The sequence below is a fragment of the Oncorhynchus tshawytscha genome, linkage group LG12 (genome assembly GCF_018296145.1).
Source record: "Oncorhynchus tshawytscha isolate Ot180627B linkage group LG12, Otsh_v2.0, whole genome shotgun sequence".
Taxonomy (NCBI): Eukaryota; Metazoa; Chordata; class Actinopteri; order Salmoniformes; family Salmonidae; genus Oncorhynchus; species Oncorhynchus tshawytscha.
The window spans coordinates 32,913,276-32,940,985 of NC_056440.1; the positions used below are offsets into that span (position 1 = coordinate 32,913,276).

The window sequence follows — 27,710 nt, forward strand, 5'->3', positions numbered from 1 at the left end:
GCCTGTGTGGTTTTCAAACCTCTCTTCTGGGATCCCCAAAGGTTTAACTTGTTCTGATTTTTCCTGAACTAGCTCACATGATTCACCTATTCAAGCGCTTGATGAATAGTTGACAGGTGGAATCAGGTGTGCTAGCTGTGGAAGAGTTAAAAGTGGGATAGTTCAAATACATGGAACAGTTGAGGTTTGAAAACCCCTGGCCTACAGCACCATTTTCCAAACCAGCGGGATAATCTCTCAGCAGGTGGCAACTATTCCAGGGGGGAAGCAGGTTTCAATATAGCAGCTCTGTTGGTATACTGCCTGATACCCAGCTGTTAATTCAGACTGACAACAGGCAGATATCTAGCCGACTAATGGCAGATGGGACTGGAATCCCAGCTTTATAGAGATAAACTATGCCCACTGTGGAGAGGGGGGCAGAGAGAGAGATGCACTCAAATTAGTATGATATGTTAGACATCTGGTAGACATCACATCTACAGGGGTCACCATGTAGCCTAGTGTTTAGAGCGTTGGGCCAGTAACTGAAAGGTTGCTGCATCAAATCCCTGAGTTGACAAGGTAAAAATATGTAGTTCTGCCCCTGAAAAAGGCAGTTAACCCACTGTTCCCGGAAGGCTGTCATTGTAAATAAGAATTTGTTCTAAACTGACTTGCCTAGTTAAATAAAATCTAAGGAGCATTCAGTCCTAAAGTACATCTGTAATGTTACAATGTGCCTTGTCTGCCCTCTGGTGGTACGATATTACACTTACAAAAATGTATGGCCTGCAGCATTTATGATAGTATGTGTGTATATTCAGTTTAGAGCTTCCGTGACAATGATAAGGCCAAATGAACATTCTGTTTTTTTCTTTGATGTGCACACTTAGTTAGAAAGTCATTGCTGGAAATTGTTATATCAACAAGCCGTCAAGTTCAAAAGATTATTTATAATGTCATTTCCATGTGCTAACTCTCATGGAATTTTTCGTCTTACAGTACTACGCCACTAACAAAATACTGTACATGAAACAAGCAAGGGGTGAGTTTGTGGACAAATGTACTGTTCTGCACTGTGACACCCGCCAGTGACATCCAGTGACCAATAGAATAAACAACAGTGTTCACCAACCAGCCAATCAGCTGGCATTGCTCTTTTCACCTACTCCCACAGTGAAAATCAACAAATGAAGTCTGTCACTTATCAACTACTGCCCCTGATGTTTCAGTAAACTTGTTTGCCACATCCCCATTTGGCTGGGTCTTATCAGACTCGGCTGGAAGGAAGATCTTGGTCCTCTTACTCTGATAGATATATAGCAAGGCCAGGTAGTGTGTGGTGTGGTCCCACAGGGAGAGGAGCGGGGAAACATGGCAGCCTTGGCGCTGCTCTGTCTGCTGTCAGTGCTGCCAGGCTCCACAGCAATACTAATGAGATCTCCATTGGAGGAGGTAAGTGGAAAACACAGGGATGTGGTTGGTGATTCTTCTGTTTGTGACATCTGCAAAGTACATTGACCTCCACAACTTGCGCTGTTTATCGTCCTGCGGAAATCTCTACCTACAGAGAGGCAGATCACAGGTTTTACAGGATCTCAGTTGTATGATACACTTAAAAGTTACATTTTTCAGGGGTTCTGTAGAGATATTATTGTTGTTCAGTTGATTGTGCTCCTCATGGACATAGGCCTGCTGTAATCTGTCACACTGTAAACAAACCAGGAATGGATTAGTGAATCTAATCCTCATGTTGCTGCTCACAAAATGACCCCAACATTTAATTTGTATCCCCTCTCCAGCTATTTCTGCACTCCCTGGATCAAAAGGACATGGTGTTTTATTTTGGTACTGACTCTGCTATTTCAGGTATGACTGAATAATGACACAGTTTCCATACGGTTACAGTGAGCTACTGAACCATTATGGTGGATACAATCATTCACAGACAGTGGCAAGAAAAAGCATGTGAACCCTTTGGAATTCCCTGGATTTCTGCATACATTTGACATAAAAAAATGGATCTGATCTGTGTGCTTAAACTAATAACACACTAATTATTGTATTTTTCTTGTCTATATTAAATACATAATTGAAACATTCACAGTGTAGGTTGGAAAAAGCATGTGAACCGCTAGGCTAATGACTTCTCCAAAAGCTCATTGGAGTAGTCAGCTAACCTGGAATCCAATCAATGAGATGAGATTGGAGATTTTTGATTAGAGCTGCCCTGCCCCATAAAAAAACACTCACAAAATTTGAGTTTCCTATTCACAAGAAGCATTGCTTTATGCTGACCATGCCTCGAACAAAAGAGATCTCAGAAGGCCTACAATAAGATTAAGAATTGTTGCCTTGCATAAAGCTGGAAAGGGTTACAAAAGTATCTCTAAAAGTCAGTCCACGGTGAGACAAATTGTCTATAAATGGAGAAATGTCAGCACTGTTGCTACTCTCACTAGGAGTGGCTGTCCTGCAAAGATGACTGCAAGAGCACAGCGCAGAATGCTCAATGAGGTTAAGAGGAATCCTAGAGTGTCAGCTAAAGACTTACAGAAATCTCTGGAGATGCTAACATCTCTGTTGACGAGTCTACAATACGTAAAACACTAAACAAGAATGGTGTTCATGGGAGGACACCATGGAAGAAGACACTGCTATCCCCAAAAAACATTGCTGCACATCTGAAGTTCACAAAAGAGCACCTGGATGTTCCACAGAGCTACTGGCAAAACATTCTGTGGACAGATGAAACTAAAGTTGTGTTGTTTGGAAGGAACACACAACACTATGTGTGGAGAAAAAAAGGCACAGCACACCAACATCAAAACCTCATCCCAAATGTAAACTATGGTGGAGGGAGTATCATGGTTTGGGGCTGCTTTGCTGCCTCAGGGCCTGGACAGCTTGCTATCATCGACAGAAAAATGAATTCCCAAGTTCATCAAGACATTTAGCAGGAGAATGTTAGGCTATTTGTCTGCCAATTAAAGCTCAACAGAAGTTAGGTGATGCAACAGGACAACAACCCAAAAGACAGAAGTAAATCAACAACAGAAGGGCTTGAACAGAAGAAAATACGCCTTCTGGAGTGGCCCAGTCAGAGTCCTGACCTTCTGGAGTGGTCCAGTCAGTCCTGACCTTCTGGAGTGGCCCAGTCAGTCCTGACCTTCTGGAGTGGCCCAGTCAGAGTCCTGACCTTCTGGAGTGGCCCAGTCAGTCCTGACCTTCTGGAGTGGTCCAGTCAGTCCTGACCTTCTGGAGTGGTCCAGTCAGAGTCCTGACCTTCTGGAGTGGTCCAGTCAGAGTCCTGACCTTCTGGAGTGGCCCAGTCAGAGTCCTGACCTTCTGGAGTGGCCCAGTCAGTCCTGACCTTCTGGAGTGGCTCAGTCAGTCCTGACCTCCTGGAGTGGCCCAGTCAGTCCTGACCTCAACCCGATTGATATGCTGTGGCATGACCTCAAGAGTGGTTCACACCAGACATCCCAAGAATATTGTGGAAATTAAACAGTTTTGTAAAGAGGAATGGTCAAAAAATTCCTCCTGACTTTTGTGCAGGTCTGATCTGCAACTACAGAAAACATTTGGTTGAGGTTATTGCTGCCAAAGGAGGGTCAACCTCTTATTACATCCCAAGGGTTCACATACTTTTCACAACTTGCACTGTGAATGGTTACACGGTGTGTTCAATAAAGACATGAACAACTATGATTGTTTGTGTGTTATTCGTTTAAGCAGACTGTGTTTGTCTATTGTTGGGACTTACTTACTTAGATAACGATCAGATAACAATTTATGACCAAATTATGTAGAAATCCAGATAATTCTAAAGGGTTCATACTTTTTCTTCCCACTGTACAGTATTGTAACCTTTCTCACCCCAGTGCCGGAGTTTCAGCTCATCTGGACAGACTGTGCCTCTACGGAGCTGCATACTGTCCCCTGGCGATGCTCCTTCGAGACCGAAGGGAAGCGCTTTGTGCTGGGGCTCGGGGAGAGGAAGCAGTCCTTCTCCTGTCAGTCCACATTAGAGACAGCTCGTAACACCACTCTCAACACCACAAGGAAAAGTCATGCCATGTGTTGTCAGCAGGCCAGAGTTCTACATCCCCCTTCAACGAAAGGATTTCTCACCATCTGTGCCAGGAAAATGGTACGTTTTCCAAGTTAACACAAACAATTCTACAGTTTACTTATTTATTTATACTGTTATTCATTCATAATTCTCTTAAATGAATTTGGATTGCAAATATTTTTCCATTTCCAACAGCAAGGCCTGGTTGTTGCAGGTAAAGAGAAGGAGAGACTATACATTCAGCCAGTGCTTCAAAAACACATTCATCTGACTGAAGTCAGAAACTGTTCCAGTCCAGGAACACCTCATCTGGTGTTCCACCAGCCATTTACTGCCAGAGGCCCCCCCAGACACTCTCACAGTCAGTGTTCAAGCATTATAGCATTGTATTTAATGTTTCATACTTCATCCTCGCACATTCTATTAGCATACGACTCTTTTTGTCTTCATCCTGACAGTGAAGAGGCTGCGTCGCCGAAGGTCAGCCATAATGCCTGAGGTGACCCACCTCGAGCTGCTAGTGGTGGTGGCGCCTGACGTGCAGCTGGTCCACAGGCAGGACACAGAGAGATACATACTTACCAACCTCAACATTGTGAGTTTGTCTGTCTGCCTGCCTGTTTGCCTACCTGCCTGTCTTTGTCTGTTTGTTATTGTTTGTGTCAGGCATCTGAATGATTATTGAAAGTGGTTCATCCACTGTTGGTGTGTCCTGCTATCTTCCCACAGGCCTCAGAGCTGCTGAGGGACATGACACTGGGAGCCAACATGAGAGTGCATCTGGTCCGCATGATCATCCTCTCAGAACCAGAGGTCAGTGTCTGACAATGTCTGTCCACCGCACACCACACACACACCTGGGTGGGCCAGTCTGCCATGGAGGCCTGGCTGAGGAGCCAGAAGAATGCTTCCCTCTCTGAGTGCTATGTTCTCACTTTCAGCCAGAGATTAACATCTCCACCAACATCTCCTCGTCTCTGACGAGTGTGTGTGAGTGGGCCAGAAGGGTCATCCCCTCTAATGACACTGACCCCCTGCATGCTGACCTTGTGTTATACATCACAAGGTAGGTCATTGTACTTTATCCTGTGCTATTTTTTCAAATGTAATTGTAGTCTGTCTGAAGTTAGAACATGTATATAATTGTAAATCTTGTGGTTTTACTTTACTGTAATTTGTTTGTCCTCAACCAGATTTGATCTGGAGCTGCCCAATGGGAACAAGCAGGTGAGGGGCGTGACCCAGCTAGGCGGGGCATGTTCTAGCCAATGGAGTTGTGTAATCACAGAGGACACAGGCTTTGATCTGGGCATCACCATCGCTCATGAGATAGGCCACAGGTAATTTGAAAAGGGAAAATGCACAACGCTCGCTCACCATTAAAAACCATTAAAAAAACAGATTATTTTATTTAAGCAACTATCAAAAGCTTAGGCCACAGGTAAGACATTGTCAATAGCATGGGATGAGCTACAGTTAGTAATCTTCACTTCTTTCCCCCAGCTTTGGTATAAACCATGATGGGATTGGTAACACATGCAGCAGCAGTGGCTTTATGATGGCCTCTGATGGAGGCTACAACAGTGTGGATCTCACCTGGTCCCAGTGCAGCAGACAGCAGCTGTACACATTCTTCAGGTAAGCATGCCAGCTGTTTCTCACATGGATTCTTAATAATGAACTGTTCATCATAAGTAGATTACTCTGCAGAAATGTAATAATGGTCAGTGGTATTGTACACAACACAGTGAGTATTGTAGAAGGCTGGTGATGAGAGTAAGATATGTGTTTGTATTGCTATTCTAGTGAAGGCAAGGCTGACTGTGTGAAAGACTTGCCTGTCCTGGTTGGCTCTCTGCAAGACTGGAAGCCAGGCCTTTACTATGGTGTGGACGACCAGTGCCGGATAGCGTTTGGTAGCACCGCCAGGGCCTGCTCCTTCACCAACACTGACCTGGTAAGGGACACATTATGACATTAATGGCAGCCACTTCTGTGAATATACTATCATGGTTATACTGTAGTAATAAGACTGGTTATACAGTATGTTGACAGTATCTATAACTCTGTCTGGGTAAGGCTTTCCCCGTGTTAATTCTTTCCTCCTGTCAGCCTGTGTGCCGTGTTCTCTCCTGCCACATCAAACTTGATGACAACAGCTCATGTAAACGTCTGCTGGTGCCTTTGTTGGATGGGACAGAGTGTGCACCCAACCAGGTACAGCCTTATGTTATCTCTAGTCACATTCCATCATTATGACTATGTTTGGTCAAAGTATGCAACATTTTGGTTGTGAAATGAAAGCAGCCCTGACCTCTAACCCTGCATGTCCTCCAGTGGTGCCTGAAGGGCCGCTGTGTGTCCCCAGACCAGCTCAGCTCCTCTTCCTCTGTGGTGGTGCACGGGTCCTGGTCCAGCTGGTCCCAGTTCTCCCCATGCTCACGGATATGTGGTGGGGGCGTCACTTCCCGGACCAGGCAATGCAATAACCCACGGTAACAAGAAACAACAGTCAGGCCCAATTACAATGCTAATTCTCATGACTCCTCTCAAGTGCAAGTGGTACATTTCTGGCAAATGAGATTAGCCAAACAGTTTATTATTCTTGATGGATGTCTTCAGAATTTTCATTTAAAAAATGTTTTCATTTCCAGACCTGCATTTGGTGGGAATGATTGCAAGGGCAGGGATACAGAGGCGGAACTTTGTCACCAGCAGGTAAAACTCCACAGGTCATGTTTATGTTTACAGTGGGCCTCTGTAGGTCATTTTTACAAGGTAAATTGTTGCACCATTTATTCTGTGCCATGCGTACTGTAAGTGTATGTATGCACATGTATGGAGCGATTTCAGTGCTAAAAATTAAAAAATTAAAATTTGTATTTGGATATTGAATTTGAATGTAATATTGTTTTATTTGTAATGCACAAATTGATTCATTTAATTCATAAATTGAACTTGTATTTCATGATTTGAAAATGAATTGAATGTAGTATAGCATACAGTTTTTCAATTAAATTTCTATTTAATATTCAAAATCAATGAATATTCAAATTCAAAATGTATATATTCCGTTTCAATATGGTAGATATTGCATTCATTTCCTGTGTATCAAGTTTACAAACTAACATTCACATGTTAAAATTCTGATTCAAAACTTGTCCTGGTACTTTGCCAGCCAGGAAAGGTAGAGGAGCACAGATAGAATCAAACACTCTCTGTGGTAAACTGACGGTTGAATGTATTTTATTCCTATGAATTTGGCGCACAGGAGACCTGGGTTAGAACCCTATCAGTCAAACTAACACGTCTTCATGTCTCAGGCAAGGTTGCTTATCATATTCATGGATCACCAAACCACCTTTGTTGCACTCTCATTAAATGGGGTGCACAGATCTGTCTGCTTCTTTTTTCCACAGAAAGTGTTTTTGTTGTGCAGTAGGCCTGATTTTGAAACCAGTTAGTTATATTGGTGCCGTGATCTCTAAGTATGAGGTCAAAGGGGGGTAAAATGTAACCAAGATGGTTCGATGAAGCACGCTCTTTTGATGACAAAGCTTGCTGGAGACTTGAGTTAGGTTCCTGAACTCATTCCTATGGGCTTTAGCTAAGTGGGCTAACACAGTCTTGTGACATACAGGAGACCTGGTTGGAACCCAGTCAGAGTTAGATTAAATAAGGAGTGGAAAGGCTATCCTTAGAAGGGCTATGACAGGGCTATTCCATTATATTCTTATCTGGACCGAACTGTGGTTTTTGTGACACTCCCTTCCAATGTTCCCTCTAAAAAATGTTGTCACTAAGCAAATTTCAGGCCTGCTGAGTGCAAACTTGAACGTTGTGAAAATTCTGTACAACTTCCAGATTGCTTTTACTGTGAACACTGAGGCAGTACCTGCTTTAAGTTACAGTTTTAACAGTGGTCAAGTAGGCTTCTGTGACTATTTGATCAAAATGATGGAGAAAAATGCTACTCATTTTAACATGGGAATAGCTGTTCTATCATTCAGCCTACAGTAACAGCCAATGTGTGGTGTTCAATGTAGGCCTACATTCCATGATACTTTTTTAAAAAAACATGCAGGGCTTGACATTAACCTGTTTATCCACTTGTCCTTTTTTGATGCAAGAAACTACTTTACAAAATAATATTCCCATACCATTATAGAGAATCAGACAAATAATGCTACCCTCTACCTATTGGCTAATTAGCTTATTCAAACCTGTCTCAAAATACAACACTGCCCCTTTCAGACAAAACAAGCTCTTTACCTGACTTGCTTTTCAAAGATGTCTAGAAATGTACATGTTTTGTGCTCTTGTAGGAAGTAATCACTCCCCTATTGCTGACTACAAATGATCTATAACTGAGCTAATAACTCACTAAAGCAAAGGATATGAACAAAATGTGCACACGTGGCTACATGCAGCTCTCGCTTTAATCTCAAAACAAACGCATCTACTCACGACCGCTCATGCTGTAAACACAGTCCAGTTCAAAATAAATGGCACAGATCCATACATGGCAATGGTCTATTTGAATATAGGCCTACTGCAGCTCTGATTGGTTAATCCGCACCAATCTGTGTAGAGTATGGGCTAAGTCCTACTCCAATGCATTCTGCCTTCAAAATATCTTGCATAGTTCATTTTGTTTCGGTATGTTGCATTGAAGTGGCTAATATTGCATTGATTCGATCACAATTGCCACAGTAAAGGGAAACGTTGATAATGTTAACAGGGAAAACTCTAGAACAGTGGTCAATGACGCTGCCGGTGTGATCGAAGCGTAACGCTTCAAACACACTGACAGCGTCATTGCACAAAATAGTATGCAGCACCAGCTGAATATGTATGCAACAAAAGTTCAACATTCCCCTTCTGCTCCCATTTCCGTCAACCCGTCTACGATAAATCCAACGTATGCACCACACCGTACGCACTGCAACTGCCTCTGCAACGCAATGCTGCAAGGCAAATGCAGTGTTTCATTGGAAATTGATGTAATTCTGGTGTACCAAAATGCAATGACGCTGTCGGTGTGTTCGAAGCGTAAGAACATGAACTCACTCATAAAAACAGCAGCTTTTAAATGCTTTGAAATCTTACAGTATCAACTTTGCTGTAGCTTTCTTCTATGCCTGTTACTGCGGACACGGTAATCTGAGCCAACCGTTTGGCCAGCGTTAGATCTAAGTGCACTTGATTTGCTCTCCGGCCAGCCGGGAAGGCAGAGTTTGTACCTCCAGACACATCAAATGGTTAAAAAAGGCAACAGTTCATCTACGCAGCACACAAGGCAGCTGAATCAGGTGCACCTACCCCCACAGCCCGAGATGAATAAAACATTTTTTTATTTTTTTTACAGAAATGTTTGGCAATCGACTAGGAATGCCTTGGAGATTGACCAGTCGATCACGATTGACCGGTTGGTGACAACTGCCCTAGAAAGTTTAGTAAAATTCAATCTCCTGCTTCTCTCCATGGGCTGATATTTTTTCTGCGTGGTAGTTCTGTTTACCACAGAGAGCGTTTGATTATATATTTTCTCCTCTACCTTTCCTGGCTTGCCAGGAGACTCTCTCAGGTTTTGAATTTGACTTTAGAGATCTGAATCTGAATGCATCCGAGAAGTTGAATATATGAAACTTTGATCAACTTTAAATAAAAGTTTGGAAACTTGATACACAGACAATGAATGCAATATCTACCCTATTGAAGATGAATATATAAATATGAAATTAAAACTGAATGCAATATTCAATCAATTCTATTCAAATTGTGAATAATATGATCAAATTTGTGCATTACCGATGAAAAAATATGACATAAAAAAAAAAAATCTATATCCTAAATTATGTAATTCAAATACATAATTTGAAATCACTCCATACACATGCTTCGAGTGGAATGAGGGAAGTTGAATTGGAAATAGAAATGTTGCTTCTCTTCAAAAGATTATTATGATCAAAAGTTCAATTGGTCGTCAAAAGGATGTTAACTGAAACATAGGGTGTGAACACAAGCAATGTTCAGGCATTCTTACCCTCACACTATGCTGTCTGAGTAGCAGTGTGAAAGGACCCAGCTGGCCTTCATGGCAGAGCAGTGCGCCCAGACAGATCTACAGCCCCTGTACCTGTCCCCCAACACGGCCTCCCTCTATACCTGGATCCCCGCTGTAGGCTTTGTCACAGGTGGGCCAAGACATCTTGTCAATGGGGAATGGTTGCGTCATTGGGATGGAGGGCAATAAACAAAGGACAAACTACTACATTACTGACTCCCTCCACTGTATTCCTCTGATTTACCCCCATGACCAGGGGATGAACAGTGCAGGTACATGTGCCAGTGTAAGGGAGAGAACTTCATTGTGAGCCGTGGGTCTCAGTTTGTGGATGGGACTCGTTGTGAACCAGACAGTCCAGCTCCCCTTGGTGCCACGACAGCTTGTCTAGGAGGGACGTGCCAGGTAAAGGCCTGCTTCGGTTTCTCCACCTTAGAGAGTTCTAGAGACGCTTTGAGAAATTATTAGACCTGACATGTCCTCATAAGCTAACGGAAATAATTTCTTCCACTAGCTGTTTGGCTGTGATGGAGTGTTGAAGTCTGGGAAGGTGGAGGATGTGTGTGGGGTATGTGGAGGGGATAGCTCCTCTTGCAGTCTCACCTCTCAGTCTTACAGTGGTGGTCAGGCCAGAGGTAACAGCTCAAATATCCCCATTTTTCAGTCTGGAGAGTGATCATTTCTACTTCCATCTCATTCCAGTAATTAAACTAGATTTTCCCTGCTTAATTGATTCTCAGAGTACGTCACATTCCTGACCCTGCCAGTAAACGCCACTCAGGTTCACATTGTCAACAGGGCACCCGTCTTCACTCACCTGGGTGAGTATCTGGGGTGACCTTGGGTGTTTGAAAAGAAACCCCAAATCATATAAAGGACAATAAGCAAGGTGTCTGGTGTTTTTACCCATAGCGGTGTTGATTGGGAATCAGTATGTTGTGTCTGGGAGTGGCAGCATTGCGTTAAACATCACTCACCCCTCTCCTCTGGAGGACGGTCGTCTGGTTTATCGTCTGTACCTGACCCCTGACCTCCTGCCTCTCATGGAGGAGCTGCTGCTGCCTGGAACTGTTACAGAGGAGACACACATACAGGTCAGCAGGGAGAGACATATTCCCAGACATGGCAACAGACACTCCAAATATCAGAGGGGATAACTGTGAGAGACACATATAGAAGAGGAACAGTATCTCCATTCACTATGTACACACACATATATAACTTTACTGACTCCTCAAAATAGAAAGGAATATGACATTTGTTTTTGGCTGCTACAGGTCTATCGGAAATATGGAAAAGAATATGGAGAACAAACCAGTCCAAACATCACCTACCACTTTTATACTCCCATGAGTAATAATGCTTTTGTAAAAGAGATACCCAGGGGCAAGTGGACTGTTGTCACAACATCCTGCTCTGTCACCTGTGGATCTGGTAAGAATCACTGAATTATTATTGGTTAAATATATTTAGTTTGTTTGTTGTGGGTGTACTTTAGGGCTTTCCAAATGTCACTGTTCTTATAGATCCACTGTTCTCTCTTTTTCTTGTAGGCATACAGAAATCTATGTATGTCTGTATGGATGAAGACACCAAGGAGCATCTGGAGGAGGTCTATTGTAATTCAGCTCCCCTTCTCCTGCTTCAGCAGACAACCTGTCACCTCCCAGCCTGTCCCCCCAGGTCCACTCTACATTCACCGCACACTGTCACAAGTAGAACGCTTGAACTTTCATCAAACTGATTGATCAATGTCCTGTGTTGTGTTCTCCAGCTGGGAGATGGGGGAGTTTGGGCCCTGCAGTGCCTTGTGTGGTGGTGGAGAGAAAGTGCGCCCTGTGAGATGTGTTCAAAGGCAAGGAGCAGATGTCCTACAGGTGGCCGTTTCTGAATGTCCACAACACTTAGCCACACAATCAGTGGATACATGCAACTTTCAACCCTGCCCTGCAAGGTATACATATTTTTTATAATCAAATACAACATGTACATGAAGCAAACAAGGTCCAAGTTGCACCATGTAGGTTAATGGCAATGTTGATATAGAATTCTGGGGGGGTGGGGGCCGTGTGTGACAGGTGGAATGCGTCAGAAGCCGGGGAGTGTTCAGCGGTGTGTGGGCCCGGAGCGGCCAAACGCGTTGTGACATGTGTGCGGTCCGAAGGTGGTCATGATGTTGAGGTGGACCATAGCTTGTGTTCAGGGCTCTTCAAACCACCTGTCTTAGTGTCTTGTGTGATCGATGTCTGCCCTATTGGCTGGGAGTCTAAGGGACAGGTACAGCAGAGATCTATAATACATCTCATAAATTCTAAGACATCATACTGGAGAAGGTGGAACTTTGACATCCGTTCATTTGTCTTTACCAGGATCAACCTATACTTAACAAATCCCCTGGTTTAAGGTACCGCTCCAGGTACCTAACAGTGTATGTTTGGAGCCCTGTGATAGGCCAATGCTCAAAGACCTGCGGAAATGGTAAGTTAGACCAGGTAATCCCTTCCATTTTTACAAAGTGTGGTACCTTGATCAACACAAGCCTTATACATGTGTAGGTACCCTGCAGGTGTGGTTTTCATGTCTGGACCACCAGACCAGGCTAGCGGTGCCTGAGGTCTACTGTGATGCCTCCAGCAAACCAGAGCCTGACACAGAGTCCTGCAACCCTTCCCCTTGCCCTCCCATGTGAGTTGATCCTTTCAAGTACAAGAATGACAGCTCTGTCATAGCAGGGTAACAGCAGTGTGTTTCCCATGCAGGTGGCGCTACAAGCAGGGAGTGTGCAGTGTGTCGTGTGGAGGAGGCGTGGCCCATAGGGTGCTATACTGCTCCCAGGAGACCGAGGGAGATGAGGAGGTGGTTGTGAACAATACAGAGTGCAGTAACATGACCAAACCCATAGCAGTGGTCACATGCAACTCCAACAGCTGTCCAGCCAGGTAAATCATGCATCTCCAACACCTGCCCAGCCAGGTAAACGGTAAACACAGACACTGAACACTGGCTGGAAGACCAGGGTAAAAAAGATAATCTAAATGTGGAATTCACCACCCATGGATTTCAGTTTGTCTTGAATGCTATGTGAGTGTCAACAGACAGTGCCATATAGAGATTTCTGTATGTAATTGCTGGGTGTAAATAAACTTGAACTTGAGGTAATACTGTCCAGGTGGAGAGTGCTGAGGACGGGGGCCTGTACTACGTCTTGTGATCTGGGGTTAGCCAGGAGGCATGTCTCCTGTGTTGAGTATATCCATGGGGAGGACAGTGAGGTGTCTGAGGAGAGATGCCATGCAGCCGTTAAACCTGCTACCACGGTACCCTGTCTGGTGCAGGTGTGCACCTTCAGATGGGACGTGAAAGACTGGAACCAGGTAGGTACAGTGGCCAGTGGTGTTTTCAGACATGAGTGATTTATAAATTATGTAGATGTACTGTTGACTAACATTTCTGTTGTCTCTCAGTGTTCAGTGCCGTGTGGGTATGGGATCCAGTCTAGAGCAGTGTCCTGCATGGGACCCACTAAGCCTGAGCCCCTCAGCCCACTGCTCTGCATGCACATGCCCAAGCCCATCACCATCCGGGGCTGCCAGATGGACGACTGCAGGGTCTTAGAGAAGACTAGTGCCCTCACCCACACACACACCACCAACACCCCCTCACTAGAGACCAGGGACCAGTTACCCAGTCCCCAGGGCATGGAAGTCACTCCCATGGATGAGGAGCCACTCCTGTCTCCTACTCTCAGCCTGACCCAGACACCCCCGACTGCAACAGAACCGACCACCCCACAGACCACCACAGCCATGCCCACTGTGACACCTAAAACCAGTAAGGTGGCAGAACTCTCTGCTTCTTTAGCACTCATCAAAAAAGGCATAGACCAAGCATTGAGAGAGCTCCATCAGCTAATGTAATAGTTATCTACTGTGTGTCGCTATCTAGGTCTGTGTGGGCAGCTTCTGCTGGAGGAGTCAGGCACAGTGGACTTGAGACATGAGACAGGTCGCTGCATCCTGTCAATAGGCCGGCCCCTGGATGAGGTCATCCACATGAAAGTAGAGTCCAGCTCCCTAAGCTGCAAGAAAAGTGAGAAATGCTATAATAGCCTTTGTAAGGTCTATCTATGGCAACCGAAATGGACAACAATAACCCTGTGTGTGTGTGTGTGTGTGTGTGTGTGTGTGTGTGTGTGTGTGTGTGTGTGCGCGTTTAGGGGAGTATGTGGCGTTCTATGACAGGCTGGTACTGGTCAGGAAGTGTGACCAGCTTGAGGACACTGAACTGACCTCCAGGACCAATGTCCTGCTGGTGCGCCAGCATCTCTTGTCCCCCGGAAACGGAGTGCTGCTGACTTACAGCAGTCAGAAGAACAACAAGAAGAGTCACCACCAGGGTAACACTGCGCTGCTACTGTATTGGCTGGAACAGAAGGCAGAGTGGCATGTTGTTACAGAGCTGGAACAATAGATTTTTAGAAGGACATATTATTTGGTCAATTGAATACATAACCCACATGCTTCTAACTGTTGCTCCTACAGACTGTGATGTCCAGTTGTTTGCTCCCAGCGGGGTCATTGAGAATCCAACGATGACCTCAGAGTTGGGCAGTCACACCTGTCGAGTCCTCATCAACGCCCCTCCCTCAGTGAAGATTAGAATCCGGGCTCTGAGCATGGGCCCTGTGGTCAACAGCACAGCAGCCCAGTCCACCTTCATTATGGTTAGGGAGGGAGACTGTTCTCTCTTGCTTTTCAGTATATTCATCAATGCAAACTAGTTGAGTATACATTAAACCATGAATGTTGACATGTATGCCATTGTAGATAACATTATGCCTCTAATACCATCTCCATTAGATACGAGATGTAGACGTCTTGAAGACCAACGTGTTCAAGGGCCAACGGCTTTTCGACTGGCGATCAGCTGGAAACATGGCAGAGATAGAATTTCATGGCGAGTACCTGCATAGCAATGGGAGCTTCCGAGCTGAATACTCATTCGTGGAGCCTTGATCCGTGGCTCGCATTTCTATTATACAGTATTTAACGAGACAGGAATTTAGGCTGTTACTGGAGAACAATTTGTCCTTAGTTTAATCAGTATTGTCAGAATTTTGTAACATTAAAATAAATGACAGCAGTCCGTCTTATTTTGTTTGTTATTTTTGTTGTTGTATAGAAAACATTTACCAAAGTAAATCACAGCAAAACCACTCAGCAACTCATTATTATGGCACATTTGTTATAGTATGGCACACATTTTCAGAACTTAAATAACTTAGAACTGTTTGAACTTATTTTATATATATGATATAACAAATATGTAAGTCAACAAACTGAATAAACACATCTATAGAATCCGACAAAAATAAATGTTAAGACAGCTTCAACATACTGTATGACTTTTAAATATAACTTAAAACAGACAGATGTAATCTCTTAATTCGATCACTCTGTTGTCGCAGAAGATTTTCCTGCACAGCTTTCTAAAGTTTTAAATTTCCACTTTAAAAATGTCAGACTTGATTTATCCTAACAAAATAATTTATCAACCCCTACAAAAATGTCCATTAAATAACGCACATAATAATTCACCTTTCCTGTTGCTGCAGGATTATTGTCCTGCTGTGAGAAACCGGTCAAATTAAGATCGTACACCTGTAAAAGAGTCAGTCTAGTCTCTGCCATGATCTGGTGTGGATCTTTCTTTGACATATGGCACTTTCTATTTGGAAAAGGATACACCCATTTCAGTCAACATGAAATGTATAACTTTCCATCAGTCATACTCGCTTTACAGTCTTGATATTATTTTGCTTATTACAGGACTGTCTCTCCTACAGGATTTTCCCTCCAACACTCACATCACGTCTACCTGAAGGGCCCAAAATCTTCCCAAGGTCCACCTAACGCATTGCAAAGTGCTTCTCCTCTCTCCATGTTACAGCACTAGATATACACGGGTGGCTTCAGTTTCCCCCACTACCTCCAGCACAGGTTCAGTTCCACACAGCCATAAAGAGGAGCCATGTCCCCTGTGGGGACTCATTGCTTGGCCTTAGCTGTCTCCTCCAGCAGAGACCTCATGTCTCTCAGAGCCTTCTTCATAGCCCGGCCAAAGTTGGCAGCATGTGTCTCTTCACAGCTGTTGAAGGCTGTAATGGCAATGTTGATGTGGTCTGCCATGGGGTTGTAACACACTCCGTAGCCATCTGGCACCAGTGGACCGAAGCACATCACACAGTCTGTCTTGGCACCAGCCTGGAGAAGAGAGACAGTGAAACATTACCTTTAGCTGTACAAATGTGGGCCAAACCTAATAAACAAATCATTACCAAAGCACTGTCTACAATTTGTCCTGTTATATGTTGTATTTTGGGATGCTAAATACCTCACATAAACAGCCTTCATACCTGACTGGTGGAGAGATTGGGATGCTCAGCCACAGCATAGGCTGTGTCCATGAATATCTCCGGCATGGACGTCAGTTCTTCAATCGCCTGCAACTTCAGGCCAAGGAGATGTCTGTCTATGGCCTGGCCATGAATTGCCTGCTCATTTTGACATACACAAAATAAATGTACATTGCAGTGAGTGGGGACAAGCATGGATTAATACAGTAAATGTCCATTTCCATCAAGTCCTCACCATGCGTGTGTATTCTACGTGGGCTTGGCATGCCTTGTCCAATAGAGAAACCTTCTCTGTGTTCTGTCAACATATGGGATAAACAGACATCATTACAGTAGAGTGACAGTAAGGGTTTATTGTTTATTTAGTGTCAATGTTCAGGTTTCAGAGTTGACCTACCGGTTTAGCTAGGTCCTCCATTGCCTGGACAAATTTGAGAGACTCATTGGAGCAGGAGCGGATTGTGTCTGTTCGACCAAGTGCAAACATACGCAGGGACGCACTCTCATAGGTGGAACAGCACATCTTATACATTCTGAAACATGAAAGATCAATATGTCTCATCAATATGTCTCAAAGTTATATGTTAAGGTAACCCGACTGCTGTTTGTTGTTGACTGTTTTGTTGACTGTTTTGTTATAATGAACCCCACCTGAAGTAGGCAAGCTGTAGAGCCATCTGTATAAAGGCATCTGGACTCATCTTGTGAGCCTTTGGAACATTTCTCCCATAGTCAGCAAAGTTGACCACGTTCACATCCAAGTCATGTGACATTCTGGTGAATGAAGGAGTAGCCAAAGAGTGAGACACTACAAGCGGAGACTGTAGACTATATAGACATGTTTGAATGGAAACTGCTAGGAACACAAACAGACTCTACTTGCATGTTCATATTCTGTTTGGCCGACTCAATATCCTTCTTGACCTCAGGTGTGATATTGAAACGCAGTTTGGGAGGCATGGGCAGAGGGATCATGGGAGCACGTACTACCTCCATCCTTCCCCTGTTTAAACAACACAAAGCATTATACTTCAAGAGAGGCAGAGGCACATTGAGTAGCAGGCCAGGGTCATGATTCCAGCTTGGCCATGATCAGTGGGCTTCAAATGGTTGTAAAAATCATTTGACAAATTAGTGAATCTTCAAAGTGCTTGCTACACTCAGGCATAATGCACCTGCTCTGGTTGGAAAAATAGCCATTGCAACCATAGCAACCAGCGCCGACCTTTTATCTGTAGTACACAATGACCTTGGTAGTGCCGTATACCATTAATCAATTAATGAAATAAACATATTTTGTTGTGCCTTACATGTACTCAACCAAATAGTCCACCAGGAACACAATGGGTGGTCCTTCAGCTGGGGCATGCTCATACACCAGACCACAGGTACCATCTTCACCCACAATAAACTGGGGATTAAATAATACACATTATAATAATAAGATTTAAAATACATTTATGAATACAGTAGAATAATGCAGGAGACTCTTTGAATAAAAATATGAACATATATCAGGGAGGATGCAACCTTTGTTCTACAGCTTCAGTCTCAGAGCTCACCTGTAATGTCTTATCAAACCAGCGGTTGCCACTGTTCCAACGACTCCCTCCACCATGCAGCATCTGGGCAGCGACGCGGCTCTGGTAGCGCTGCTCAGACATCTGTGGCATGGGGGCGTCTAGACACACTGTGAATATGCTCTTCTGGATAGCACGGACAGACTCCTTATTTGTCTTGTCTAAGGAAGAAAACGATACAATGAGCGACCTACAAGGACCTCGAGGAAAGCATAGACCAATATGTCTAAAACATTGTGTGCAAAGTGATAGGATGCATCCAGTCACTCTTACGTTATGGCTCAAGACTGGGTTATGACTAGGGTTTTGTTTATTTGGTGGGTCACTCCATGTGCTCCAAAGACCCTTCTCTAGCATTCAAGGCTCTCCCTGGCCTCACCCTTAATGAGGTTGTTGTAGGCTTTGCCCCAGGTGTTGCGGTGCTGGGAAGTCAGGATGCCGATAGGCTCCTTGTTGCTCTGCAGGGACGAGTTCCAGATTTTCTCCATTTGCATGTAAATCTGATCCACCGTCAGTGGGGAGCCATCGCTGTTATACACATCCAGGACAAAGAACTAAGGACAGAGGGAGAAGGTCAATCAGCATTTCAGGTTCTGGTTAAGTGGGTTAGAGACAATACACTAACAATGCAACAATGTTATTGATTTCCTCTCGTGTGTTGTAGCAACATAAAGCAGCATCAAAGAGAGAAAAGCAAAGCAATAGCACACCCTAGTGTACCTGGAAGTTATGGACCACAGTGATGTGAGTAGGGGCCACTTTCCCGATAGCATGGTTGACCACAGTGTCTCTCTTTGGTCCAGGGATACGACAGGAGGACAGGATCTGGTAGTACTGGTCCATACACAGAGGCTTCCCACCCAAATACTCAATAGGTAGGGTCTCACTGTGACACAGAGTTAGAGAGTCAACTGGTCTGACAAATATATATTAGATGTATATCATTAAGTTATAGAAAATATTTTCTATATCAATATTACTCACTTGTCAATCATTTGTTTGAAGTCCAAAACTCCTGAAATCAATTTAGCAGCAAACCTGAGCAGAAAACATTGATTTACATTTTAGTAGACACGCTTATCCAGAGTGATTTACAGGAGCAATTAGGGTTGCATGCCTTGCTCAAGGGCACATCGTCAGATTTGTCAACTAGTCGGCTCAGGGATTCAAACCAGCAACTTTTCGCTTACTGGCCCAATGTTCTTAACCACTAGGCTACCTGCCGCCCTATTGAGTAATTAAGTATGATATATGATATTTCCTCATCCAACTGAGATTCAGCCTTTTACCTCTCCAGCATCTCATGTTCCATTCACATAATCAACTCCAATACACTTTAGTGCAGCATTGTTTTCCATGTCCTCATATCTCCAACCAGACTTGCTTAGCATGTCCAACTCAGAACCATGATATCTGTCTATTTTGATACTATATTTCTGCATTTATTGAGCTGTGTCACTCTAGTCTAGCGGATAAGATGGTGTACATTACATTACAGTATATTGTTGAATCATTGACTTTTCATATGAGCATGGAAGTCTGCTCTAGTGTCATCTTCTATTGCATGTGTTTGGCACTGTCCGCAATGTTGATTGCGTACATCTGTCTCCGTGGTCCAAAAAAGCTGAGCAATTCTATGAGCAGCCAATGTGCTTAAAATAGCCAGCATGAAAGGGGAGTCTGTCTAAAGGTCATCTGAAACTCAAGCTTATTCTCAAGTTCAACAGAGCTATGGCGGATTACAACACTGAAGTCAATCACTTTCTACTAACTTTTCTACTAAGCAGTAAGCCAATAAAATGTCCTTTTCACTGATCGGTATAGATAGCCCTAAAATGTTTTAGTGCTGGGGGAGGGTGGGCATCTACTATATAATCTCATAGCAAGGGCTGGTACAATGGTCTCAGACACGCATGGTTCCTTGTTGCTCACCTCATTTGTCCTTGGCGATCTTGGAAGGTCATGCGGGGCAGGACCACCCCGGGGCTGGAATAGACTGCCACAGGCATCCGGGAATCCAGATAGGCTGACTGCATCCACCACTCTGTCAGCTGCATAAACATCCACAAACAGCCATGATAATGCTATACCATTAACATGACATACTGTATACTGTAGGTGCATAAAGGATATAATACAGGTATCTGTTCCTGCCAATCAACCCAAGATCAACCCAGTGCTCTGCCCTACTAAGTACCCATCTCTGCTCTATGTGACCAGTTCTGTTCTATGGCAGTACCTACCCAGTTTTCTTTGTTGCTAGCTCTGCGCTCCAGGCTCCTCTGCAGCCTGTCTCCCACTCCCTCGGGAATGAGGAACTCCTTGACTAGCTTGCGTGTGTGATCCATCTCTTCCTCACTGAGCAGGGGCTCCAGCATCAACAGGTAGCGCTCAAATGTCTGCCTTAGTGGAGGCACGGGCAGCTTGGGCAAATTGTCCTGGTGATGCGAGGACCTCTCTGGGAGGATGGTCACTGACATCGGCTTGATCAGGCGACATGGCTTCACCAAGCCCGGCCTTAACTGAAAAAATGCTTTCTGTGTCATTGCATTTATAATAAAGAATTTGTTTTGCAATTAATATGACACTGAAATACCACACATACGGTACAGTATCTAGGTTGATATTTAATTTAAGTTTCTGAAATATTAAGTTGATATTCCCATTAGCATATAAAATATATCAGCAATGTTGGGTGAACACCACAGAGCTGATTGGTAGGCCTACTGGCCAGCAACTGTCAACACCATGATACATACTCTAGGTTTGTTAAAATAGAGCCCTCTAATGCAGTGATACATCTAAGCGCTGGCGGTAGTGCTATAGGTCAGGGGTTGTGACAGCAACAGGAGAAAAAATAATAATAATCATGTTTTTGCTCCAAGGTTATTATAGTAAACGAATACCGAAACTAAAATAAAACATTGGAAAAACAATTTAGTAAACTTAATCTAATTGGGTTTTTAAGCTAATTTTCTAATGGGGTTTTCAAGATTCTGAATCTGGTGGATAAATGCTGCCAGTAGATGCCAATGTTTCAAATAGGCCTTGCTTGTGCATCACTATCACTAGCTAACATGGAAAAAATCCGAGGGCGAGCATAGAGCGTGACTGGGCCAAGCTAGAGCAGCTTGTGAAGTTGCTGGAGCCGTTCTCAGTCCACACTGACCAATTTCAAACTGACAGCCAGTCGCTCTGATGTGGTGGTGTGACTTCTCAACCTTGAGGCACACTTGCTGTCAACTAATGTTGCAAAACAGTTGGCACAGGTCCTCCTGAAGTCACTGTGAGCGCTTCGCATGCATATTGAATCCACTAACAGCCAACTTTGATCCAACCCCTGCAGCAGCTTGCCTGATGGACCCAAGTGTGTCTCTGGCACTTCGCTTGACAGAGATGGAGCCCCTGATTAGGGAAGCAGAATCTTTTGTACTTCAGAAAATGTGTGAGTACAGCCGTGGAGCAGGACCCCAGGAAGATGCCAGCACGATTAATCCAGCAAGAATCTCGACCACTGTGTTTCAGAAATATAGCTTCCTTGCATCGAAGATTGTGTCTGAGGTTACTGTTCAGCCAGAGGGTCAACCTGGCAGGGCATTTAGTGTCCCATGTAAGCTGCGGAAATACCTGGAAAATGTAAAGGGGGGCATGTTTACAGAGTCACCTCTCAAGTTCTGCCAGGCAAACTGTGCCCTGTGGCACTGGACCTGGTTTCTGCCACTGCATCCTAAGTGTTTGTGGAGAGAATATTCTCTGTCTGTGGACAACTGTCATCAGGCTCGAGACCACCAAATGACCACCTCTCTGGAATGCAGTCTTCTTGAAGATAAGCCAGAAAATGTTGTTTGGTTGAAGAGAAACTCACACACAAGCTGGCTGGCTGTCTGTGAACTGATAGATTTGTGAAGAAATATTGTTTTGCTTATGTTTTTTGCTGTTGTTGCAGCTGTTTTTATGAACCCTTTTTAAAGGGGTTAGTCACTGATACATGTTTAATATTACATAAATGTAACATATCAAATGGGCCATGACTTAATTTGTTGTTTTTTCCCTCTCTCTTTCTGTCATATAAAGGTGAAGGTACTTGATTTTTAACTAAGTAGATGTTAGAACAAAGCTTTGGATTGGTGTAAACATGGGCAAGAGAGTTTCCTTCCACCATATTTGTTGTACCAGTCTAGGCGCTTATTCTTTAAATCGATTGATTTATTATTTATGTCCTGGCCATAAAGTTGTAGGGAGTCCTGTAGTGGCCAAAAGCTCCATTCAGGACTTTTGCCGTTATGATTTAGTCAACTGGGTGGGACTTCCGACTTCCTTGACTGATCCTTTCTGATGACCTGGTTGGCATGACCTAATGACCCGGTTGGAGTCGTGACAACCGTGTCATCAGAAGGGATCAGACAATGATTTTTTTCTTGAGAAGAAGAACATTGACTATCTCAAGATGATGGCCTCAATGGTGCTGCCCATGCTCTCACCGACGCCATCTTAATAATACAGATACAGAGATGCTATGTCTATCCAAGTCTATGGTTCTGGCCCATCAATTTATGTATTACTGTCCCCCAGTGGCAAAAAGTGACATTGCCAAAAAACAAACAACAGGCCTACAAACACATAAATGGTTATAATAACCTTGGATTGCTCAGTATGTTTAGAGTGCTGACAGTCAACATTGTTGGTATTGGCTTCAACGAGTATAGGGCTTTACGAATCGCACTTCTCCTCAAATAAAAAGGACAAGGTTCCCGTAAATTGTACTGTATGTGTGAGGCACGTTCTAAATAAGCAAGATATAGCCTAGGCCTGTTTGGAGGAGCGCATCTTTGGTAACTGGACAAGAAGCGCTCTTTGGAAATGGGGATGGATACAAGCTGAATGGAGTATGCACACAGCAATGTGAATTGTGAATAATGCAAAAGCATGAATTGTGAATAATGCAAAAGCATGTCGGCAAAAGCTTCATGAGTAGACGATTTAGAAACCCTTTATGGAAAGGCTACTTGTAGACTAACGCATGACCAGCATAAGAAAGTCACCAGAGCCATTGCTGTAGCTTTCGTAATAGTAGGGTAAGGGTTAGCCCACTAAGGGCTTGTTTGTTAATCAAACCAAAAGGAAAACAAGCAATTCTTTCAGAAAAATAAGGTACATGTTTCGAAATAGGACTGTCACTGGATTATCTCATCTCTCATTCAATGATGGGCATATAGCCTACATGGAGAGGCTTTTACGCACATCCAAAATAATACCAGGAGCTGGCAAAAATAATATCATAGCCAGGATGTCCTTTCACTGTTCGCTGCTGCCAAACTTGATCTTTTAATAAAGCTTTGGTGAATAAGATATATTTCAAAGCGGCCTCACAGGCCAAACCCTTTATCAATAGTCTTGACTACTTGGCAAATGCATTGGGCATGACAAACAAACAGCCTTCAATAAGAGGAGAGGAGGCTATGCTTTGTTTTTAATACAAGGTTGACGGGCACAAAAAACACATACTTGTATAACGTGCATGTGGACACCCCTTCAAAATAGTGGATTTGGCTATTTCAGCCACTCCCATTGCTGACAGTTAGTGCACACAGCCATGAAATCTCCATAGATCAACATTGGCAGTAGAATGGCCGTACTGAAGAGCTCAGCGACTTTCAACATACCTTTCCAACAAGTCAGTTCGTAAAATTTCTGCCTTGCTAATGCTACCCCGGTCAACTGTAAGTGCTGTTATTGTGAAGTGGAAATGTCTAGGAGCAACAACTGCTCAGCCACGAAGTGGTAGGCCACACAAGCTCACAGAACGAGACCGCCGAGTGCTGAAAATCGTCTGTCTTCTGTTACAACACTCACTACCGAGTTATAAACACCTTCTGGAAGCAACATCCATACAAGACCTGTTCGTCGGGAGCGTCATGAAATTGATTTCCATTGCAGAGAAGCTGCACACAAGCCTAAGATCACCATGCGCAGTGATGGAGTGGTGGACTCTGGAGCAGTGGAAACACATTCTCTGGAGTGACGAATCACACTTCACCATCTGGAAGTCCCGCGGACTAATCTGAGTTTGGCGGATGACAGGAGAATGCTACCTGCACCAATCATAGTACCAACTGTAAAGTTGGGTGGAGGAAGAATAATCGACTGGGGCTGTTTTTCATGGTTCGGGCTAGGACCCTTAGTTCCAGTGAAGGGAAATCTTAATGCTACAGCATACAATGACATTCTAGATGATTCTGTGCAACCAACTTTGTGGAAACAGTTTGGGGAAGGCCTTTACCTGCTTCAGCATGACAATGCCCCCATGCACAAAGCGAGGTCCATACAGAAATGATTTGTAGAGATTGGTGTGGAAGAACTTGACTGGCCTGCACGGAGCCCTGATCTCAACCCTATCAAATACTTTTGGGATGAATTGTAACGCCGACTGTGAGCCAGGTCTTATCGCCCAACAATAGTGCCCGATCTCACTAATGCGCTTGTGGCTGAATGGAAGCAAGTCCCAGCAGCAATGTTGTAACATCTAGTGAAAAGCCTTCCCGGAAGAGTGTAGGCTGTTATAGCAGCAAAGGGGGGGGGGCTAAATCCATATTAATGCCCATGATTTTGAAATGAGATGTTCAAAGAGCAGGTGTGCACATATTTATGGTCATGTAGTGCATCTCTAATTCCATGTGCATATGGGTACTGTGTGTCATGGCTGGATAGGCTACGCTTCCGATGTCAAAATCCATGCCACAACCAACTGGGTTACCGCTAAGGCCAGCTTTTGGTTGGTCTTAAATATCCCCACCAGTGCATACTGAAATTGGCACTTTGGCGCACGTTTTTAAGGGCACCCCTCCCACCTCAGTCCAAGCAAGCTCACATAAGACTGATAAATTACAAATCCTGGCGCTAGGGTTTGAAAATAGAAGAGCTTAAACGGATCAACATTTTTAATCAAATAAAATCTTATTGGTTGCGTACACATTTAGCAGGTGTTATGGCGGGTGCAGCGAGATGCTTATGTTCCAAGTTCCTATCAATAACAGCAGTAAATGTCAAACAAGCACACAATAAACAAAAATTCTAAAATAATAAAAAATGTAGTACAGCAGTACATATATAAATAGTATGTTCCTCTGAAACCGCTTGGTATAGAGGTCCTGGATGCCAAGGAAGCTCGGCCCCACCCCAGTGATGTACTGAGCTGTATACACCCTCTGTAGCGCATGGAGGTCGGATCCCATACCAAGCGGTGACGCAGCCAGTCAATACAATTTTGGTTATCTTTTCCGTTTCCTGAGGGGGAAGGGGCATCGTCGTGCCTTCTTCACAACTGTGTTGGTGTGTGTGGACCATGATCATTTCTTAGTGATGTGGACACCGAGGAACTTTGCAGCTCTCGACCCGCTCCACTAAAGCCCCGTCGATGTGGATGGGGGCATGCTCAGTTAGTAGTCCTTCTCTTGTCCAGGTGGGATAGGGAAGTGTGCAGTGCAATGGCAATTGTGTCGTCAGTGGATCTGTTGGAGCCGTATGCAAATTGTAGTGGGTCTAGGGTGTCGGGTAAGTTGGAGGTGATATGGTTCTTAACTAGCCTCTCAAAGCACTTCATGATAACAGAAGTGATTGCTACGGGGCGATAGTCATTTAGCTCAGTTACCTTCGCTTTCTTGGGTACAGGAACAATGGTGGACATTTTGAAGCAAGTGGGGACAACAGACTGGAATAGTGAAAGATTGATTATGTCCGTAAACACTCCAGTCAGCTGGCCTGTGCATGCTCTTAGGACGCGGCTTGGGATGCCGTCTGGCAATTGCAATTGCGCTGGCTTAACGCCAGCTGAAAATAGAGCCCAAAGGGTCTGGGCCATTGCAACGGAAACCAGAACATAATAAAACAGACACCATATTAAGGCTACACAAAGTGATTAACATGCATTTACGTTAGTTTCAATTTAAACAGATGTGATCAGTATAATTCTGTCTGAATCCAAAAACCAAAGCAAACAATAGATTGTTAGAGCAATGTAGGAGCAAATTTTATGACTAAGCAACTCTGTCAAGTTTAGTATGTTGTTACACTATTTGTTTGGACTGTGCTTGGCTGTCAAGTTTCCTGACAGCTTCTTCAGGTTAGAATATATACTGAGCGTACAAAACTGACCAGGTGAAAGTTATGATCCCTTATTGAGGTCACCTGTTTAAATTACTTCAAATCAGTGTAGATAAAGGTGAGGAGACAGGATTTTTAAGCCTTGAGTCAATTGAGACATGGATTGTGTATGTGTGCCATTTAGAGGGTGAATGGACAAGTCAAAATATTTAAGTGCCTTTGAATGGGGGTATGGTAGTAGGTCCAGGCGCACCAGTTTGAGTCTGTCAAGAACTGCAACGCTGCTGGGTTTTTCACCCTCAACAGTTTTCTGTGTGTATCAAGAATGGCCCACCACCCAAGGGACATCTAGCCAACTTGACACAACTGTGGGTTGCAACTGAGTCAAAATTTTAGAACATTTTTACTCCACTACATTTCCTAAAGAAAATATGAATTCTTTAATCACATACATTTTCCCTGACACACAGAAGTACTCATTTACGTTTACATTTTGAATGCTCAGGCAGGTCAGCAATATGGTCCAATTGAGTACTTAGCCTATCAATATAACCCGTTGTCATCGCTACTGCCTCTGATCTGGCTCTGACTCACTAAACACAAGTACTACATTTGTAAATTATGTCTGAGTGTTTAGTGGGCCCCTGGCTGTCAGTAAATCAAATAAAAAAAGAAAGAAAGTAAATTGTGCATCTGGTTTGCTTATTATAAGGAATTTGATTCATGGCATTTACTTTTACCCAACAATGACAACTCAAGTATGACAACTTTCCACCACTGTACTTAACCTCATTTAAAACCAGACACTTTTAGACTTTTACTTAATACTGGGTGACTCACTTTTACCTTAATAGAAAATGACTGAAGTATCTTTACTTTTACTCAAGGCATGACAGTACTTTTTCCACCACTGCAAACACAAATAAAAAGCAAGCTGTAGTCTATAATAAAATATTGCATAATAGTTTAACCCACTGTCCCTCAATTAATTGTTACCAGTATTGATCTGATATAGACATGAACTTTGAAACGTTATCCATGTTGTAGCCTAATATATGGGGTAAATAGGTTACAGTATGCAACCCCCCCCCCAAACACACACACACATACATTTACAGCAGTAATAGTGAACGAACGCGCTGCTCTCAGTTATGGGTGCACAACTGCGCATTTGTGAATTATAAAAACGTTTGACTCACCACGACTCTCAAAAGAAGACCCAACATAATTGCATACAAATGACCCCGCGAGGCTTTGGTTGTTGTTTGTGTAAAGAAACACCTCGAGCTGTCATGTCAAGGACATAGCCCACACCTAAAGTTTTACCAGTTGAGAAGTTACTTAGTAATGTCGGACATCTCTACGCCCCCCTCCGGACATGATTGAAAACTATATAGCCTATGTCTACAGCTGGATACACTGTTGCCCATATTCAATCATACTGTCTTGATACATACATTCATGCAGTTGAATACTTTTTAAATAACATGT

General features: G+C 43.7%; 2 protein-coding genes across 2 annotated transcripts; one reads left to right on the top strand and one right to left on the bottom strand.

Moving 5' to 3' along the window:
* The first annotated feature begins 719 nt into the window (after nucleotides 1-719).
* adamts13 (ADAM metallopeptidase with thrombospondin type 1 motif, 13) lies at nucleotides 720-15,276 on the top strand. The gene is made up of 31 exons (XM_024438902.2): nucleotides 720-1,437; nucleotides 1,785-1,851; nucleotides 3,867-4,135; nucleotides 4,253-4,418; nucleotides 4,516-4,652; nucleotides 4,787-4,870; nucleotides 4,999-5,123; nucleotides 5,251-5,397; nucleotides 5,561-5,695; nucleotides 5,864-6,014; nucleotides 6,170-6,274; nucleotides 6,395-6,552; nucleotides 6,712-6,775; nucleotides 10,128-10,254; nucleotides 10,381-10,529; nucleotides 10,639-10,759; nucleotides 10,865-10,945; nucleotides 11,037-11,218; nucleotides 11,402-11,558; nucleotides 11,678-11,807; nucleotides 11,899-12,078; nucleotides 12,203-12,401; nucleotides 12,494-12,602; nucleotides 12,680-12,809; nucleotides 12,884-13,063; nucleotides 13,294-13,498; nucleotides 13,589-13,955; nucleotides 14,070-14,213; nucleotides 14,341-14,520; nucleotides 14,666-14,847; nucleotides 14,984-15,276. The coding sequence occupies exons 1-31, from the start codon at nucleotides 1,357-1,359 to the stop codon at nucleotides 15,137-15,139; spliced, it is 4,668 nt and encodes a 1,555-aa protein (XP_024294670.1). The 5' UTR covers nucleotides 720-1,356; the 3' UTR covers nucleotides 15,140-15,276.
* Nucleotides 15,198-27,710, bottom strand: LOC112262982 (carnitine O-acetyltransferase). The gene is made up of 14 exons (XM_024438903.2): nucleotides 27,419-27,710; nucleotides 20,363-20,641; nucleotides 20,052-20,170; nucleotides 19,104-19,157; nucleotides 18,840-19,005; nucleotides 18,499-18,673; nucleotides 18,102-18,280; nucleotides 17,850-17,950; nucleotides 17,423-17,542; nucleotides 17,191-17,313; nucleotides 16,937-17,072; nucleotides 16,775-16,837; nucleotides 16,540-16,677; nucleotides 15,198-16,387 (listed from the first exon to the last, which is right to left on the bottom strand). The coding sequence occupies exons 1-14, from the start codon at nucleotides 27,443-27,445 to the stop codon at nucleotides 16,172-16,174; spliced, it is 1,896 nt and encodes a 631-aa protein (XP_024294671.1). The 5' UTR covers nucleotides 27,446-27,710; the 3' UTR covers nucleotides 15,198-16,171.

Bases quoted from the DNA above. Each gene is read 5' to 3' on its own strand.
- adamts13 (XM_024438902.2), top strand. From the start codon at position 1,357: ATGGCAGCCTTGGCGCTGCTCTGTCTGCTGTCAGTGCTGCCAGGCTCC. The intron at 6,275-6,394 runs GTACAGCCTTAT...CATGTCCTCCAG, and splicing joins CAGAGTGTGCACCCAACCAG to TGGTGCCTGAAGGGCCGCTG. The intron at 10,760-10,864 runs GTAACAGCTCAA...ATTGATTCTCAG, and splicing joins CAGTGGTGGTCAGGCCAGAG to AGTACGTCACATTCCTGACC.
- LOC112262982 (XM_024438903.2), bottom strand. From the start codon at position 27,445: ATGTTGGGTCTTCTTTTGAGAGTCGTG. The intron at 19,006-19,103 runs GTGAGTAATATT...TCTGTGTCACAG, and splicing joins TTCAAACAAATGATTGACAA to TGAGACCCTACCTATTGAGT. The intron at 16,388-16,539 runs GTATGAAGGCTG...TCTCTTCTCCAG, and splicing joins CCAATCTCTCCACCAGTCAG to GCTGGTGCCAAGACAGACTG.